Raw genomic sequence first — 17842 nt, forward strand, 5'->3', positions numbered from 1 at the left:
CCAAGAGGGAAGTAACTTGCAATTAAGTATAATGTCTTGTCACAGTGCGATGTCCCGAAGTGTTTTGTATAAAGTGAATTGCTTTTTTGAGGTGTTGTATGGTATAATACTGCAGCCAATTTTCCATAGGATTCTTTTAAGACCACTAAAAGAATGGAATGAGCTCACTGTGTGAAAGCCTGTGAGGTAAAGGTACCAAGATGAGAATGAGCAAGGGCTCCACCCTCAATACGTTGGGTTGAGTACTGTCCAACTTGAGCAAGGCCCTGCAAGGCGATGAAATGAAGTATTTTGTTCATGGTGTATTTTTGGTCTGTCCTTTTTCTCCCGTATTTTAGGAGTTAAAACCAATTTTGCAATAAGAAATAAGCTATTATCCCAGTTTACACATTCTGAGTCACAAACTGGCTTAGATGAGACATATTGGCTTGAATGTGTTAATTGCAAGGATGTTTATGTTAATTTGACCATAAGCTTGCTTTGTTCCAAGTATGTTTAAATGTAGTTCCAGCAAGGTAATAAGATTTTTGGCTCACATCCATTATCCAGATTTTGCTGCCATTCTGAGTACTCCTTGGAGCTGCAGATATTTTCTCCATCCTCAATAATTGTCAACTGTATTTGAGCCTGGAGGATATGTATTTTGATTTCCTTTTGTTCCTGGTCACATTTCAGAGGTAATGGAAGATATGTCTGACAGCCTTGTAGCAGTTCAATTCTCTGAGACCATCAAGGTGGGCACAAGAGATTCTTTAGGTCCAGCAAAGTCCCATATACCAACATTGATCTAGGTCTAGTATTGCTTATCTTTTTTTAATAAACCTGTAGTGTAATATATAAATATATAGATGAGCCTATGGCATTCATTCAACTACTTTTTGAAGTCTAGATCGTCACAAGAAAGCTGATGGCATATCCTGTAAGATAAATACAGCTGTGAGGATTTCTTTTTAATTCCTGGGCTCACTATATTATCAGGTCTTCTGTTTATAAAATCATCCTCATATTTGTAGAGAGCAAAGGATCACTGACGGGAATGGTCTTCGCTCCAAGCACAAAAGAAATGAGTAAAACCTGCAAACATAATCGGAAATTGGCGAGTTGGTTTTTAAAAAAAAAAATCATTCTAACTTGCTTTATTTATTCCCCCCTCTTTCCTTTAGTCAACCTCCATTTTATGTAAGCTAATAAATCTAACTTAACCCTTACCCCTTTTTAAAAAAAACTTTAAAGTAATTTCTTTTTTTTCCCCTATTCCTTTGTCCAAAATTAATCTTTGGCTCAAATTCCAAAACTGCAAAGGTCATCAGTGGGGTGGCATGCTTGGGTAGGAAATGGACCAAATACAGAATATTGTTTGTCTTTGCAAGTCTTAAGTATGATAACTTACAGTTTAACATAAGGGGAATGGGACTAATTAATTAGGTAGTCCTTTCAAAGAGCCATCAGAGGTACACTGGATCAAATGGCCATCTCTTATACTGTAAGATTCTATAACTCCCTAATATGTGCAGCGTGCTGTCACTTGTACTTCCATTATTGAAAATGCAGTTTGCAGTGTGATCAGCAAATCTTGTATTTCTTAAATGTTAAGTGCTTCTTTAAGAAATACCAGAAATCTTAATTACTAGCTGTGTATTTATGGAACCCAAAAGGCATAAGTTGCAAGTAGGCTATCCAAACTAAATGCATTTAACACTGTCAGATCAAACATTCTGAAACCAGGAATTCACAGTAACTCCTTATCCAATTTCTAAGAGCATTGGAGTCAGGAATCCAATTGGGGCACGTGTTGTCTCCATTAATCTATCTGCAATGTCTTCAGTGTTCATTGTCAGTGTGAGACTCTATTTACTAAATAATGCCGGTGACATGGATACTGTGGAAGCCTGTTCTCAGATTTAATGAGCAGTCCTGTTGCTGTTGGGCAAAATGCACACCATCAGCTGAGTGGCCTACTTCAGTAATGAAATTTCCATGATTCTGTGTTCACACTGCTACAGTGTTCGCAGTTCAAAATTGTGCACACCTAGCATTATGCTTTGCTGTAATCTGACTGACTTTATGAAGATATGCAATTAGAATATGAGCTGTCATTGGCCACACTTGGCATGTGCTAGATCTAATACAGCTCGGAGCTATACTGTAGATTACTGGTGTCCACGCTTCTGCCCACTTGGGCTGCATAGATGCGTATGATCGAGCCAGCAGCTACATATAAAGTATTAATTTGCATATATCTCACACTGCTGATGCTAGCCCATCTTGGCTGTCACCATTGAAACAACAATGCTTAAAAACAGCCCTTTTCAAACTTCCAAAGTTTAAACTGGACTGAACAGCCAGCGAGGAACAGAAGTGTAAATAGGACTGAGTTGACTAGCATTCGAGGGCTGCAGGTTGATCACTTCATCCCAGGGTCGTGATTCTGCTTAATAATTGAACATGACAATATTTTTAACTGAATAAACTAGTCAGTATTTATACCCATCCACGGTAGAAAATGTTGAACCACAATCTTTACTGCTAATTTTGAACTTCCTGCTTTAATGCAAGACGGAGTTTGCCTGTGGAGAATGTTAGGAAGTGGGATACCTATGTTGTGCTTTTCTGGTGAAACTGATCAGAGGTCCCAGTTTCATTCTCATGCTGCAACTTTAATGTGGCTAGAACTTTTCATCTTTGACACAAGCTACTAATATGGGCTGGCAGAGGAGTTTGCTTTGATACTATTGGCCTTTAATTTAAATTGGGTTGTAATTACCTCGTGTAAACTAAGCAAGCTGCTAAAACTCCTCATATAGTATCATTGTCACTGAGCTGTCGTCTTTAATCTGTATTGTTTCTCCTCCTCATCTTCTCCGGAGGTTTTATTTTGTGTGTGTGGGACGTGTAAATTTGGAGTTTCTGACTGTTACTGGGCTAAAGATGTTCCCGTTGCTACATTTATTCTTCAACAGAAATTTCACTCAGCATGAGTCTGAATTATTCTACTTGTGGGTAAGAGGACAGCAATACCCCCGTGTTCCTGTTATCACAACTAGTGGCTTTCTCTCATTGTATTGCTGGCTTTAGATTTAGTGACGAGAGTTGTGCTGTTAGCCTTTTGTTCATTTAGGTGCTGCATGGCCTTCGAATAAAAGGTAAATGTTGCCAATGATTTTAAGCTCTCAAGTTCTCCTTTGGCAAATGTTCATTGAAGAAATAAGCTTTTAATAGAATCCTCTTTTTTTGGGAAGGGGTGGGTGCACTGAGTGAGAAGCACATTTGGCAATCCCCAGAGGGCTGAGCAGAGGAATGAAAAAAGGCTGATAAATTGCAGTTCTTTTTTTTTTTCTTTTGGGCCTCCTTATCTCGAGAGACAATGGATACGCGCCTGGAGGTGGTCAGTGGTTTGTGAAGCAGCGCCTGGAGTGGCTATAAAGGCCAATTCTGGAGTGACAGGCTCTTCCACAGGTGCTGCAGAGAAATTTGTTTGTCGGGGCTGTTGCACAGTTGGCTCTCCCCTTGCGCCTCTGTCTTTTTTCCTGCCAACTACTAAGACTCTTCGACTCGCCACAATTTAGCCCTGTCTTTATGGCTGCCCGCCAGCTCTGGCGAATGCTGGCAACTGACTCCCACGACTTGTGATCAATGTCACACGATTTCATGTCGCGTTTGCGGACGTCTTTATAGCGGAGACATGGACGGCCGGTGGATCTGATACCAGTGGCGAGCTCGCTGTACAATGTGTCTTTGGGGATCCTGCCATCTTCCATGCGGCTCACATGGCCAAGCAATCTCAAGCGCCGCTGACTCAGTAGTGTGTATAAGCTGGGGGTGTTGGCCGTTCCAAGGACTTCTGTGTTGGAGATATAGTCCTGCCACCTGATGCCAAGTATTCTCCGAAGGCAGCGAAGATGGAATGAATTGAGACGTCGCTCTTGGCTGGCATACGTTGTCCAGGCCTCGCTGCCGTAGAGCAAGGTACTGAGGACACAGGCCTGATACACTCGGACTTTTGTGTTCCGTGTCAGTGCGCCATTTTCCCACACTCTCTTGGCCAGTCTGGTCATAGCAGTGGAAGCCTTACCCATGCGCTTGTTGATTTCTGCATCTAGAGACAGGTTACTGGTGATAGTTGAGCCTAGGTAGGTGAACTCTTGAACCACTTCCAGAGCGTGGTCGCCAATATTGATGGATGGAGCATTTCTGACGTCCTGCCCCATGATGTTCGTTTTCTTGAGGCTGATGGTTAGGCCAGATTCATTGCAGGCAGCCGCAAACTTGTCGATGAGACTCTGCAGGCACTCTTCAGTGTGAGATGTTAAAGCAGCATCGTCAGCAAAGAGGAGTTCTCTGATGAGGACTTTCCGTACTTTGGACTTCGCTCTTAGACGGGCAAGGTTGAACAACCTGCCCCCTGATCTTGTGTGGAGGAAAATTCCTTCTTCAGAGGATCTGAACGCATGTGAAAGCAGCAGGGAGAAGAAAATCCCAAAAAGTGTGGGTGCGAGAACACAGCCCTGTTTCACACCACTCAGGATAGGAAAGGGCTCTGATGAGGAGCCACCATGTTGAATTGTGCCTTTCATATTGTCATGGAATGAGGTGATACTTAGTAGCTTTGGTGGACATCCGATCTTTTCTAGTAGTCTGAAGAGACCACGTCTGCTGACGAGGTCAAAGGCTTTGGTGAGATCAATGAAAGCAATGTAGAGGGGCATCTGTTGTTCACGGCATTTCTCCTGTATCTGACGAAGGGAGAACAGCATGTCAATGGTCGATCTCTCTGCACGAAAGCCACACTGTGCCTCAGGATAGATGCGCTCGGCCAGCTTCTGGAGCCTGTTCAGAGCGGCTCGAGCAAAGACTTTCCCCACTATGCTGAGCAGGGAGATTCCACGGTAGTTGTTGCAGTCACCTTTGTTTTTATAGAGGGTGATGATATTGGCATCGCGCATGTCCTGGGGTACTGCTCCCTCGTCCCAGCACAGGCATAGCAGTTCATGTAGTGCTGAGAGTATAGCAGGCTTGGCACTCTTGATTATTTCAGGGGTAATGTTGTCCTTCCCAGGGGCTTTTCCGCTGGCTAGAGAATCAATGGCATCACTGAGTTCCGATTTGGTTGGCTGTATGTCCAGCTCATCCATGACTGGTGGAGGCTGGGCTGCATTGAGGGCAGTCTCAGTGACAGCATTCTCCCTGGAGTACAGTTCTAGGTAGTGCTCAACCCAGCGGTCCATCTGTTTGCGTTGGTCAGTGATTATGTCCCCCGATTTAGATTTGAGGGGGGCGATCTTCTTGATGGTTGGCCCAAGAGCTCTCTTCATGCCATCATACATTCCTCTGATGTTTCCGGTGTCTGAGGCCAGCTGAATATGACTGCATAGGTGTTGCCAGTAGTCGTTTGCGCAACGCCTAGCTGTTCTTTGTGCAGTACTTCTGGCTGCTTTAAGTGCTGCGGATGTTAAATCGCTGGGGGCTTTCTTGTAGTTCAACAGTGCAATGCGCTTAGCGGCTATGACAGGTTCCAGCTCTTCATTATGAGATTGAAACCAGTCTGCATTTCTCTTCGCACTTTTGCCGTAGGTGGTCAAAGCTGACTCATAGATGGTGTCTCTGATGTGGGCCCACTTGGTCTCAGCATCCCCTGTGGGAGTGTTTTGAAGGGCTGTTACAAGTGAATTTAGAAATTTTTGTAACAGCTGTGGGTGAGAAATTCTGCTCGTGTTGATGCGCGGGTGGCCCTTCTGCTTGGAATGATGCAACTTCTTTGGTCTGAGTCTAACCTTGCTGCACACCAGGGAGTGGTCGGTGTCGCAGTCCGCACTGTGGAAGCTGCGTGTGATTTGAACACTGTTTAAGGCGGCTCGCCTTGTGACAATGAGGTCTAGCTGGTGCCAACGACGTGATCTTGGGTGCCTCCATGAAACCTGGTGACAGGGTTTAGTGTGAAAGAACGAGTTGGTGATGCAGAGGTTATGATAGGTACACAACTCAAGCAGTCTCTGCCCGTTCTCATTCATCCTTCCAACGCCATAGCGCCCAAGGCAGGAGGGCCATGAGTCATGGTCGGCCCCAATTCTGGCATTAAAGTCCCCCAGCAGGAATAGGTGTTCGGTGTTGGGGATGCTGCTAATGATGTTATGGAGTTGTTCATAGAACTGGTCTTTAGCTTCAGGTGGGGAGCAGAGTGTTGGAGCATAGATGCTGAGTAGGTGTACTGGACCAGAGGTGGTGAGCAGTCAGATGGACAGTATGCATTCCGAGCCATTTCAGGGAGGCTCTATCATGCTGAGCAAGGAGTTTCTGATGGCGAAGCCCACTCCATGCTGTCTTGGTTCTTCAGGATCCCTGCCAGAAGGTGTAGTCTTGCTCTGCTAGAGAGCCACTCGCGGGGAGGCGAGTCTCCTGAAGTGCTGCAATGTCCACATTGAATCTACTGAGCTCGTTGTTAATGATGGCGGTCTTCCAAGAATCGTTGATTTGTGTAAGGTCTTCCGACAGGCCAGGACACATAGTTCTGACGTTCCAGCTTGCAAAGCGAAGGGCTAGTACCTTCTTTCCTTTTTTCATGTTGTTTGGTGCGGTGTATCAGTCCACCTTGCGGGCAATGACCCTGAGCTCCAAGCACCCATTGAAGCAGGCAGACTGTGGCGGGACAGAATCTTATTGACCGGGGGCTGCCCGGTTTGAGGCGGGCGGTAGCTGTCCAGTGAGGTGCAATGACCTCTCCCACCGACAAAGGCAACCCGTGGCGCCCAGTTTCTACGCCAATTTATCTGGACTTATAACCCGTAACTGCTGCCTTCCGTGTTGTTTTAGTCTCTGTGAGGCAACTATGGAGTGATCTCTCCATGGCGCATGCCTGGGCAAATTTATGGAGGTTGAGAGTTGCCCAGCCGTCAAAAACCCCCCTCTCGGCCTTTCTGGTGGGGTCCAAAGGAGTGCAGGACACGACGTTTGGCACCAGTATGGCTGCAGGAACTGCCGGAAACATGCCAAAGGTGACACATGACCGCCTACGGGGTTCCGCTCCGGATTATCTGTTAGGGTTTACTCCCTTAGCCTTGGTCTCTCCCGAGACGCCCACAAGGCAGTGGGGTTGTTGGGGCCCCTACACAGGTGTAGGATGGTGCCGGTGGGAGGAGGGGATGCAAGGGGGAGGGGTCGAGGGAGGGAGTGGGTGCAGGGGAAGGGGGTGCGGGGTGAAGATGGTGCGAGGGGCGGGGCGGGCTGGGACGGCGTTGTGAGGGGGTGAGCTGAGAGGGTGGAGCAGGGAAGGTGGGGGGGGGGGGGGAAGCTGGTGCAGGTAATAAGCCATTTCCTCAGTGCCCACCATCGACGTCCGGAAAGCTCATCCACGTCCTTCGGGAGGTGAAGCATCATTTGGCAGACTTAGAGGTGATTACATTTGCTAAGGGATTTTTTTTTGCAGTGGTTTCAATAAAGGCATGCAGCATTGCCGACAGTGCGCTGCAGATGCTCTCCGAGCCATCTCCCGCGGGCGCTTTGAAGTTGCGGCCGGGGGGGCCAGTAACTAAATAGAAAGGGATGATTAATGTGATGGAATGAATGACTTCAGTACTCTGGTTGATTTTTCCTTTAAAACTGGCATTTCAAGTGTTAATTTGAAAAATACAATTGAAGAAAAATTTCACAGCTTGGATCTTTTGATTCATAAGATGAATTACATGAATTAATATCAATTACAGGGTACAGTTTTTAGTTTAAATCATAAGATGTAGGCATAAAATGTTGTGGGTCGCATTATGAAACATCAAATACACTACTGCATGATTGATTTGGTTGTGCATACAAACTCACCTGACAGAATTTGCAGTTACTTTTATAGGTAATCTAGGAAAACCAGATACATTTATGGTATCAGAATTGCTATGGCAATCATTATTACATGGTGGGTGATATTGAGGCTTTGGAAAGGGTGCAGAGGAGTCTCACATGATTTAATACCCAGTTTAAAGCATCTTAGTTACTAAGATAAGCTCAAAGAGCTGGGACTGTACACTTTAGAGAGGCGTAGACTTAGGGGTGATTTGATTTGAGGTTTATAAGATGAAGGGAATAGATTGTGTTTGTGTAGGCAGTTTGTTTCAACTCTTAATAGGTTTGGGTGGACCAGGGGTCACAATCTCCAGTTATGTAAGACCAGAACCAGCGAAAGCTGATCCTAGTTTCTGCCTAGGGCAGAGATCACCTAGCATTAAAGTATAACTAATCAGTTCCCAAGTGGTGGTTAGGACTAGTTTTAGGGGTCAGAGGAATTTTTCAGGTTTTATTTTTTCCTAATTGGTCTGCACTTTTTAAATGTAGTTTATTGCCTTTCCCAAGAGATTAAATGGCTCTCTGATGGGAAAGGGAGTATATCTGTTATGCACTAGGCATTGCAGTTGTGTGGATCAGGCTGAATGGACCAGTGGGTCTTTTCCTTTCCCTCTTACCATATGTACGTGAAATAAGGATATTTTTTGGTTTTGGCAAAGAAAAGCTATTAATCAGTAAATTAGACGCCTTCACTATGCTAACCGTCAATCTGACTTCAGATGGGTAAGAGATAAAAACAGCTCTAACTTGTTCTGAGGAACTTGGAGATTTGTTATAACATTGGTTTCTTTGTTGACATAGCCTGAAAATAACCACTTTAGGGCTTTTTAAAAATGATTGTGCTAAGTTGAGATGTTACTGCTATATTAGCCACGATTTAAAATATTTGTGCAATAGAAAATTTCTTCATTCTTGTGGTTTCATGTAATCAGAACCCTTAAATTCCATATAGCCCTGTAAATCATTCCAGGTATCTTATTTTTTTTAGAGAGTCTTGCAGCCCCGAAACTGGCCCTTCGGGCCACCAAGTCTACGCCAACCATCAACCACCCATTTATACTAATCCTACATTAATCCCATTTTCCCCCTCTCATCCCCACCTTCCCTCAATTCTCCTACCACCTACCTACACTAGGGACAATTTTTATGATGGCCAATTTACCTACCAACCCGCATGTCTTTGGCATGTGGGAGGAAACCGGAGCACTGGAGGAAACCCACGCGGTCACAGGGAGAACTTGCAAACTCCGCACAGGCAGTACCCAGAACCGAACCGGGTTACTTGAGCTGTGAGGCTGCGGTGCTAACCACTGTGCCACCCTCTTCTGCAGAAAATTACAGAAAGTGATGCTTATGTTAACTTTCTGAATTTTTTTTTTCAGCAGTTTTGATCAGGAGTTATTGAATTGTATGAATTGTTCAAAAGTAGAATTAGCTCAGGTGTTTCAGCGAGCATGTTGACCCTCAAGCTGTTGAGTGGAATAATTCCTGACGTCCTCTCTTCCCTGCCCCATGTTGTGATCATTTTTTAAAAATCTAATATTGTAAAAGTTATTTTGGGCTTTGCTGAGCATGAGATTGAATATACTAAATGTACTCAAAGGAAAAACAGTAATAGGACATGGGATATGATTCAACTTTTTGGAGGAAATCCATCAGCTAGATGTAGAGGGGTAATTTATGCGGATACAAAAATCAGATTCAATTTTAGGACTAACTTGACAGAAACTATGTAGAACTGATTGCAAAACTTGTGTCTCCAAACCCCTCTCCTGTTGCAGGTGGATTGTAATAACTTAACACTGGTGGTGTGATAAATGGTGTTATCAGGTTTTACTTATTGCATCATATCCATGTTGATAATTCCTGTGTACTGAATATTATCCTTCGATTTTGTGTATTATCAGAACGTGTAGGTAGCTCAACCATTGGAGTTGACTCCTGAATATCTCTTTGCAACTGAAGTAATGACCTGTGACTTACGGCATCTAATCATTTTTAGGTTGAGCTTGTATAAAGAATAATTTCTGTGGAATGTGAGAATACACTGGCCCCAGGTTTACAAACTCATAGAATCACAGTAAACTATGAAGGAGCGAAGTGGTCCTCAGCAGGTGGTGTCGAAATTTGATCATTTTAAACGCATGGTGTCATTTGATGTACTTGCTTGCCTTGTACTTAAAGGAAAAGTAAACAAAAGCACAAAGTAAAGCTATCTACTGTATCCGGCTATTGAATGTAAGCTTAAAAAAAACATTTTCAAGTGCAAAATTCAATCTCTATTCCACCTAGCTGAAAATTCTTACTCAGTTGTTAATTAATGTGATTTATCGGTGAAACACTGTATAATAACACTTCGAATACATTTAATGTGTTATGCTGGGGTGGGGGGGGCAATCTTTATTTTTTGCACTTCGCAGTCCCTTCAGTCAGGGATAATATTGGTCACAGTCTTATTTCAGGGAAAACTATTTATGATTTTTATTATTTTCAAAGGGGTGGGTGCTGCTGCACTAACAGCACAGCCACCCCCCACCCCCCAGTAGCTTCAGGTGGCCAGTACTCATGTGAATTAAACCAGTGAGTCTTTGCAGACTATTTTATCATGAAGGACACCACAGCTGAGCCTGATTCTGTTCTCTCATGGCATTGGTGCAGTTGATTTCAAGTAGGTGTCACTGCGTTGAGATCGGGATGGGGATTACTGGCTTTTTTTCTAAATTGCTCCCTACCCAAGCTCAATCATTTTGCAAGTCTCTAAGACAAAGGAAGCCAGGAGTGTTCATTTGGGACCATCTTCAATTGGGTATTGAGTTTTCTCCTCCTCTCAAAGAACAAAGAACAGTACAGCACAGGAACAAGCCATTCAGCCCTCCAAGCCTGCGCCGATCTTGATGCCTGTCTAAACTAAAACCTTCTGCACTTCCGGGGACCGTATCCCTCTATTACCATCCTATTCATGTATTTGTCAAGATGGCTCTTAAACGTCGCTATCGTACCTGCTTCCACCACCTCCCCCGGCAGCAAGTTCCAGGCACTCACCACCCTCTGTGTAAAGAACTTGCCTTGCACATCCCCTCTAAACTTTTCCTCTCGCATCTTAAACCTATGTCCCCTAGTAACTGGGCGGCGCAGTGGTTAGCACCGCAGCCTCACAGCTCCAGTGACCCGGGTTCAATTCTGGGTACTGCCTGTGCGAAGTTTGCAAGTTCTCCCTGTGACCATGTGGGTTTTCGCCTGGTGCTGCGGTTTCCTCCCGCAGCCAAAGACTTGCAGGTTGATCGGTAAATTGGCTGTTATAAATTGCCCCTAGTATAGGTAGGTGGTAGGGGAGTTGAGGGAAGTTGGGGATGTGGTAGGAATATGGGATTAATGTAGGATTAGTAGAAATGGGTGGTTGATGGTCGGCACAGACCTGGTGGGCCGAAGGGCCTGTTTCAGTGCTGTATCTCTAAATAAATAAACTGACTCTTGCACCCTGGGGAAAAAGCTTCTGACTATCCACTCTGTCCATGCCACTCATAACTTTGTAAACCTCTATCATGTCGCCCCTCCACCTCCGTCGTTCCAGTGAAAACAATCGGAGTTTATCCAACCTCTCCTCATAGCTAATGCCCTCCAGACCAGGCAACATCCTGGTAAACCTCTTCTGTACCCTCTCCAAAGCCTCCACGTCCTTCTGGTAGTGTGGCGACCATAATTGCACGCAATATTCTAAGTGTGGCCTAACTAAGGTTCTGTATAACTGCAGCATGACTTGCCAATTTTTATACTCTATGCCCCGACCGATGAAGGCAAGCATGCCGTATGCCGCCTTGACCACCTTATCCACCTGCGTTGCCACTTTCAGTGACCTGTGGACCTGTACACCCAGATCTCTCTGCCTGTCAATACTCCTAAGGGTTCTGCCATTTACTGTATACTTCCCACCTGCATTAGACCTTCCAAAATGCATTACCTCACATTTGTCCGGATTAAACTCCATCTGCCATTTCTCCGCCCAAGTCTCCAACCGATCTATATCCTGCTGTATCCTCTGACAATCCTCATCACTGTCCGCAACTCCACCAACCTTTGTGTCGTCCGCAAACTTACTGATCAGACCAGCTACATTTTCCTCCAAATCATTTATATATAATACAAACAGCAAGGTCCCAGCACTGATGCCTGTCGATGGGCACAGTCTATGAAACCACATCTGTGGCATCAGCCAAATGAGCGGCATTAGTCCTGTGGAACAGTCACCAGTTTGAACAGGTTTCACCATGTGACATGAGAGAAAAACACATGAAAATGTATCTCTGATTGAAGTACTTATCTTATCTTATCTTAGAGATACAGCACTGAAACAGGCCCTTCGGCCCACCATGTCTGTGCCGACCATCAACCACCCATTTACACTAATCCTACACTAATTCCGTATTCCTACCACATCCCCATCTGTCCCTATATTTCCCTACCACCTACCTATACTAGGGGCAATTTATAATAGCCAATTTACCTATCAACCTGCAAGTCTTTGGCATGTGGGAGGAAACCGGAGCACCCGGAGGAAACCCACACAGACACTGGGAGAACTTGCAAACTCCACACAGGCAGTACCCAGAATTGAACCCGGGTCGCTGGAGCTGTGAGGCTGCGGTGCTAACCACTGTGCCGCCAGGGCATCTTTTGAACAGGCACATACAACCAGCATGTTTTAACATTTCATTTGTGGCACAAGATTCTCAACACTGAGCATTTAACCAAAATATGCGCTTTAATGAGCTTCTCTGCAGTACATTTTTGTGTTTCCTAGCTGGCGCAGTGCCCTCTTTGGTTGCACCTGTAGTTTTAAATCATTAATGTGTCGTGTATTTTTTTTCTTCGCTTCATGTTTAGGTCAAACCCGGGTTCAACAGCTGGCGGAAAACACTCGTTACTTCAGAAGAAGACTGAAGGAAATGGGATTCATTATCTATGGAAATGATGATTCACCAGTCGTGCCTTTGATGCTGTACATGCCAGCCAAAATTGGGTAAATTAAAAACATACTTGTGCATTGTAGTGTAGTCTTGGACTTTGTTTTTAGTTTCCTTCAGCTTTCGTAACAAAATTATTACCTAACTGGCAGTTTTACAAAATACCTCCACTAGAATGTAGCTTCAAATAAAAAAACAAAGGAACAAATTAAAAATGAGTAGTGTTTTTTCCCCTGATTTGAAATGCTGATTAGCCGCACCACCTTTGCAGTTTTTACGCTGTGCAATCACAATGTCTCTTGGGAAAAGGGTAGTAACTGCCAAAATTCCAGTTGTTTTAGACAGAGCGTCCGCAATGCTCGTGTGTTCAATTAGGAGACCGCAGCACAAATCTTAGTTTCCATTGCCACTCTGGCTCGCTCTCTCAATGGAGAGTTAGGAATCTTGCCTGTGAATGCAGAAAGAAAGCAAAATTGGCCAGATCCCTTTCCTGTATTGCTTCAAGGTATCTTCTGAACCAACCATGAAGTTATTTACACTGTAGACTAATCTATAAGTTGGTCTATATTGCCTCCCCAGCTGGTAATGATTTTTCAAATTCCTTAGATTCTAGAATAGTCCCAGCAGATTGTAAGTTAGTAAATATAACCACCATTCAAGAAAGGAGGGAAGAGAGAAAATGGGGAGTACAGGCTAGTTCGCCTGCCATCTGTCATCAGGAAAATGATAGAATCGACTATTAAGGAAGTCTTAACGATGCAATTAGAAAATCATTGTATGAGCAAAGTCAACGTGGTTGTGTGAAAGGGAAATAAAAACAAGAAATGCTGGAAATACTCAGCAGGTCTGGCAGCATCTGTGGAGAGAGAAGCAGAGTTAACGTTTCAGGTCAGTGACCCTTCTTCAGAACTGAAGAAGGGGTTCTGAAGAAGGGTCACTGACCTGAAACCGTAACTGCTTGTCTCTGCACAGATGCGGCCAGACCTGCTGAGTGTTTCTTGTTTTTATTTCAGATTTCCAGCATCTGCAGTATTTTGCATTTAATTGTGTGAAAGGGAAATCCTGTTTGACAAATTGGTTAAATTTTTGAGGATATAATTAGTCGGGTAGGTAAAGGGCACCAGTAAATATGTATACTTGAATTTCCAAAAGACACTAAGGTGCCAAAGCAAAGGTTAATATGCAAGATAAGGGCTCATGGAGTTGTGGGCAATGTATTAACATGGATGGAAGATTGGTTAATGGACAGGAAGCAGAGAGTAGAGATAAACGGGGCATTTTCAAGTTGGCAGACTGTGACTAGTAGAGTGCCGCAAGGATCAGTGCTGGGGCCTCAGCTATTTACAATCTGTATGAATGATTAAGACGAGACTGAGTAATGTATCCAAGTTTGCTGACAATACAAAGCTGGTTGGGAATGTAAGCTGTGAGAAAGGCACAAAGAGGCTGCAAAGCGATATTGACTGGTTAAGTAAGTGGGCAATAAGGTGGCAGATGCAGTATAATGTGGGGCAGAGTAAGGTTTGCTTACTTTGGTAGTAAGAATAGAAAAGCAGAATATTCTGTAAAAGGTGTGAAACTTAGAGTCATAGAGTCATACAGCACGGAAACAGGCCCTTCGGCCCATCGTGCCTGTACCGGCCAACAAGCACCTAATTATTCTAATCCCATTTTCCAGCACTTGACCCGTAGCCTTGTATGCTATGGCGTTTCAAGTGCTCATCTAAATACTTCTTAAATGTTGTGAGGGTTCCTGCCTCTGCCACCTCTTCAGGCAGTGCGTTCCAGATTCCAACCACCCTCTAGGTGAAAAAATGTTTTCCTCAAATCCCCTCTAAACCTCCTGCCCCTTACCTCAAACAATGTCCCCTGGTTATTGACCCCTCCGCTAAGGGAAAAAGTTTCTTCCAATCAATGCCCCTCATAAATTTATATACCTCAATCATGTCCCCCTCAGCCTTCTCTGCTCTAAGGAAAACAACCCTCGCCTTTTCAGTCTCTCTACATAGCTGAAATGCTTCAGGCCAGGCAACATCCTGGTGAATCTCCTCTGCACCCTCTCCAGTGCGATCACATCCTTCCTGTAGTGTGGTGCCCAGAACTGTACACAGTACTCCAGCTGTGGCCTAACTAGCATTTTAAACAGCTCCATCATAACCTCCCTGCTCTTGTATTGTATGCCTCGGCTAATAAAGGCAAGTATCCCATATGCCTTCCTAACCATCTTATTTACCTGTGCTGCTGCCTTCAGTGATCTATGGACAAGTACACCAAGGTCCCTCTGACCCTCTGTACTTCCTAGGGTCCTACCATCCATTGTATATCCTATAAATGTTGTTCAGAGTGTCTTGGGTATACTCGTAAAAGGAACGCAAAGTTAGCATGCAGGTACAGCAAGTAATTAGGAAGGCAAATGGCATGTTGGCCGTCATTGCAAAGAGATTGGAGTACAAGAGGGTGGTAGAGGATGGAAAGTATTCAGCATGGAGCTCGGTGACCAGTGGTGTTCCTCAAGGATCTGTTCTGGGACCTCTGCTCTTTGTGATTTTTATAAATGACTTGGATGAGGAAGTGGAAGGCTGGGTTAGCAAGTTTGCCGATGACACGAAGGTTGCTGGAGTTGTGGATAATGTGGAAGGCTGTTGTAGGTTGCAACGGGACATTGACAGGATGCAGAACTGGGCTGAGAAGTGGCAGATGGAGTTCAACCTGGAAAAGTGAAGTGATTCATTTTGGAAGGTCGAATTTGAATGCAGAATACAGGCTTAAAGACAGGATTCTTGGTAGTGTGGAGGAACAGAGGGATCTTGGGGTCCATGTCCATAGATCGCTCAAAGTTGCCCCCCAAGTTGATAGGGTTGTTAAGAAGGCGTATGGTGTGTTGGCTTTCATTAACAGGGGGATTGAGTTTAAGAGCTGTGAGGTTATGCTGCAGCTCTATAAGGCCCTGGTTCGACCACACTTGGAATATTGTGTTCAGTTCTGGTCGCCTCATTATAGGAAGGATGTGGAAGCTTTAGAGAGGGTGCAGAGGAGATTTACCAGGATGCTGCCTGGACTGGAGGGCATGTCCTACGAAGAAAGGTTGAGGGAGCTAGGTCTTTTCTCATTGGAGCGAAGTAGGATGAGAGATGACTTGATAAAGGGGTACAAGATGATGAGAGGCATAGATAGAGTGGATAGTCAGAGACTTTTTCCCATGGTGGAAAGGGCCATCACCAGGGGGCATAATTTTAAGCTGATTGGAGGAAGGTTTCGGGGAGATGTCAGAGGTAGGTTCTTTACACAGAGAGTGGTGGGTGCGTGGAATGCGCAGCCAGCGGTGGTAGAAGCAGATACATTAGGGGCATTTAAGCAGCTCTTGGATAGGTACATGGATGATAGTAGAATGAAGGGTGGGTAGTTAGTTTGATCTTAGAGTAGGTTAAAGGTTCGGCACAACATCGTGGGCCGAAGGGCCTGTACTGTGCTGTACTGTTCTATGTTCTAAGAATAAAGAAGTCTTGCTGCAATTTGGTGAGACCACACCTGGAGTACTGTGTGCAGTTTTGGTCTCCAAATCTAAGGAAGGGTATACTTGCCTTAAAAATGGTAGTGTGAAGGTTTAGTAGATTGGTTTCTGGGATGGGAGTCTTGTCCTATGATGGGCTGAGTAAATTAGGTCTATACTGTTGAGTTTAGGAGAATGAGAGGTGATCTCATTGAAACAATCAAGATTCCAAAATGGCATGATGGGGCAGACAGGAATGCTGAAGAACCTTGAACATGGGCAGAGTGTCAGGTTGAGGGGTTGATTGTTTGTTTAAGAATGAGATGAGAAATTTCTTCATGCAGGTGCTTGTGAGTCTTTGGAATTCTTTACCCCAGAGGCTTGTAGATGCTCCATTGTTGAGTATATTCGAGGCTGGGATATTTTTGGTCTCTGCATCAAGGGATATGGGGAGCCAGCAGGAAAGCAGGGTTGAGGCAGAAGACCAGCCATGATCATATTGAATGGTAGAGACTGCTCAAGGGCCACATGATGTATTCCTCCTATTCCTTAAGTCCTTAATACAAATGTTTTGGGGTGGGGGAGAGAAGAGAGAGTAGGAGATGGTAAAATAATTCCCAAAAATATCATAGCCAAAAAAATTGAGCTAATTTCTGTTGCACAAATCTCAAGCCCAAGTTCAGATCCACCTTGTTTGGCTCTGTTCCAAATGCCTATTGCTGATAGTATATATCTTTGCAGCTATGAATTCTGGATCATAAATTCCAGGGTAGGATCATTAAGCAATTGCTGAGTGCAGTTATGATTAGAGTTGTGATTCTCAGATTGTTGAGCAATTAATGATTCCTAGGAATTCCAGTAGCATTATTGTGATTCACAAAAGAGTCCATTATTTGGAGCAGAGAGCGAGATTAGAGAGCCAGAAGTTGAAGTGTCTTGCATAGTGGAACAATCTTGGGATCACTAGAGCAGTGTGTAATTTGCATAGTTTTTCCCTGTGGCTTACCTTACTAATTAAACAAAAAAAATAAATTACAGGTAAAAGCCGAAACATCGATTCTTACTGGTAGTGTCACAAGAGATATTTCCTTGGTCCTAGGGAGATTAGAGCCATGGTACACCATATCTAATCTAATTAGATATGTCTCTTTCACCATTCAAGACTTGGATCATATCTGCCTCCACTAATGATTATTGAATACAAAAGCAAAGAGGTGATTATGAAAATGTACAAATATTGATTAGGCCACAGTTGGAGGACTTTGCAATTCTCGGTATCTCATTATAGGAATGAGATTGGACAAGTCAAAGGAGAATTGTATATTTACTAGGATGATTACAGGAGGCAGAGGATGCAAATATGAGATACCTGTGGAAACTAGGGACTGTTCACTGGGCGGGGAAGATGAGTTGTAACTCAAAGTTTTGAAAGTTATCGAGAGGGTATCTAGTGAAAGATTGTTTCCACCAACAGATGGACTGCCAACAGGCATACATTTATGATTAGTATTAAAAACAAAAGGGGAAGTTGGAAGGAATGCTTTCATGCACAGTGCCTGGAATA

The 17842-nt window shown here is 44.2% G+C and overlaps 1 protein-coding gene across 1 annotated transcript in view; it reads left to right on the forward strand.

Annotated features, from left to right (window-relative positions):
* Positions 1-17842, forward strand: part of sptlc2a (serine palmitoyltransferase, long chain base subunit 2a) — a 150349-nt gene that overhangs the window by 115980 nt on the left and 16527 nt on the right. The window contains exon 10 of the mRNA XM_068038610.1: positions 12709-12844. Coding sequence (XP_067894711.1) covers positions 12709-12844 — 136 coding nt within the window. The remainder of the gene's footprint in view (positions 1-12708; positions 12845-17842) is intronic.

Source organism: Heterodontus francisci, chromosome 9 (assembly GCF_036365525.1).
Source record: "Heterodontus francisci isolate sHetFra1 chromosome 9, sHetFra1.hap1, whole genome shotgun sequence".
Taxonomy (NCBI): Eukaryota; Metazoa; Chordata; class Chondrichthyes; order Heterodontiformes; family Heterodontidae; genus Heterodontus; species Heterodontus francisci.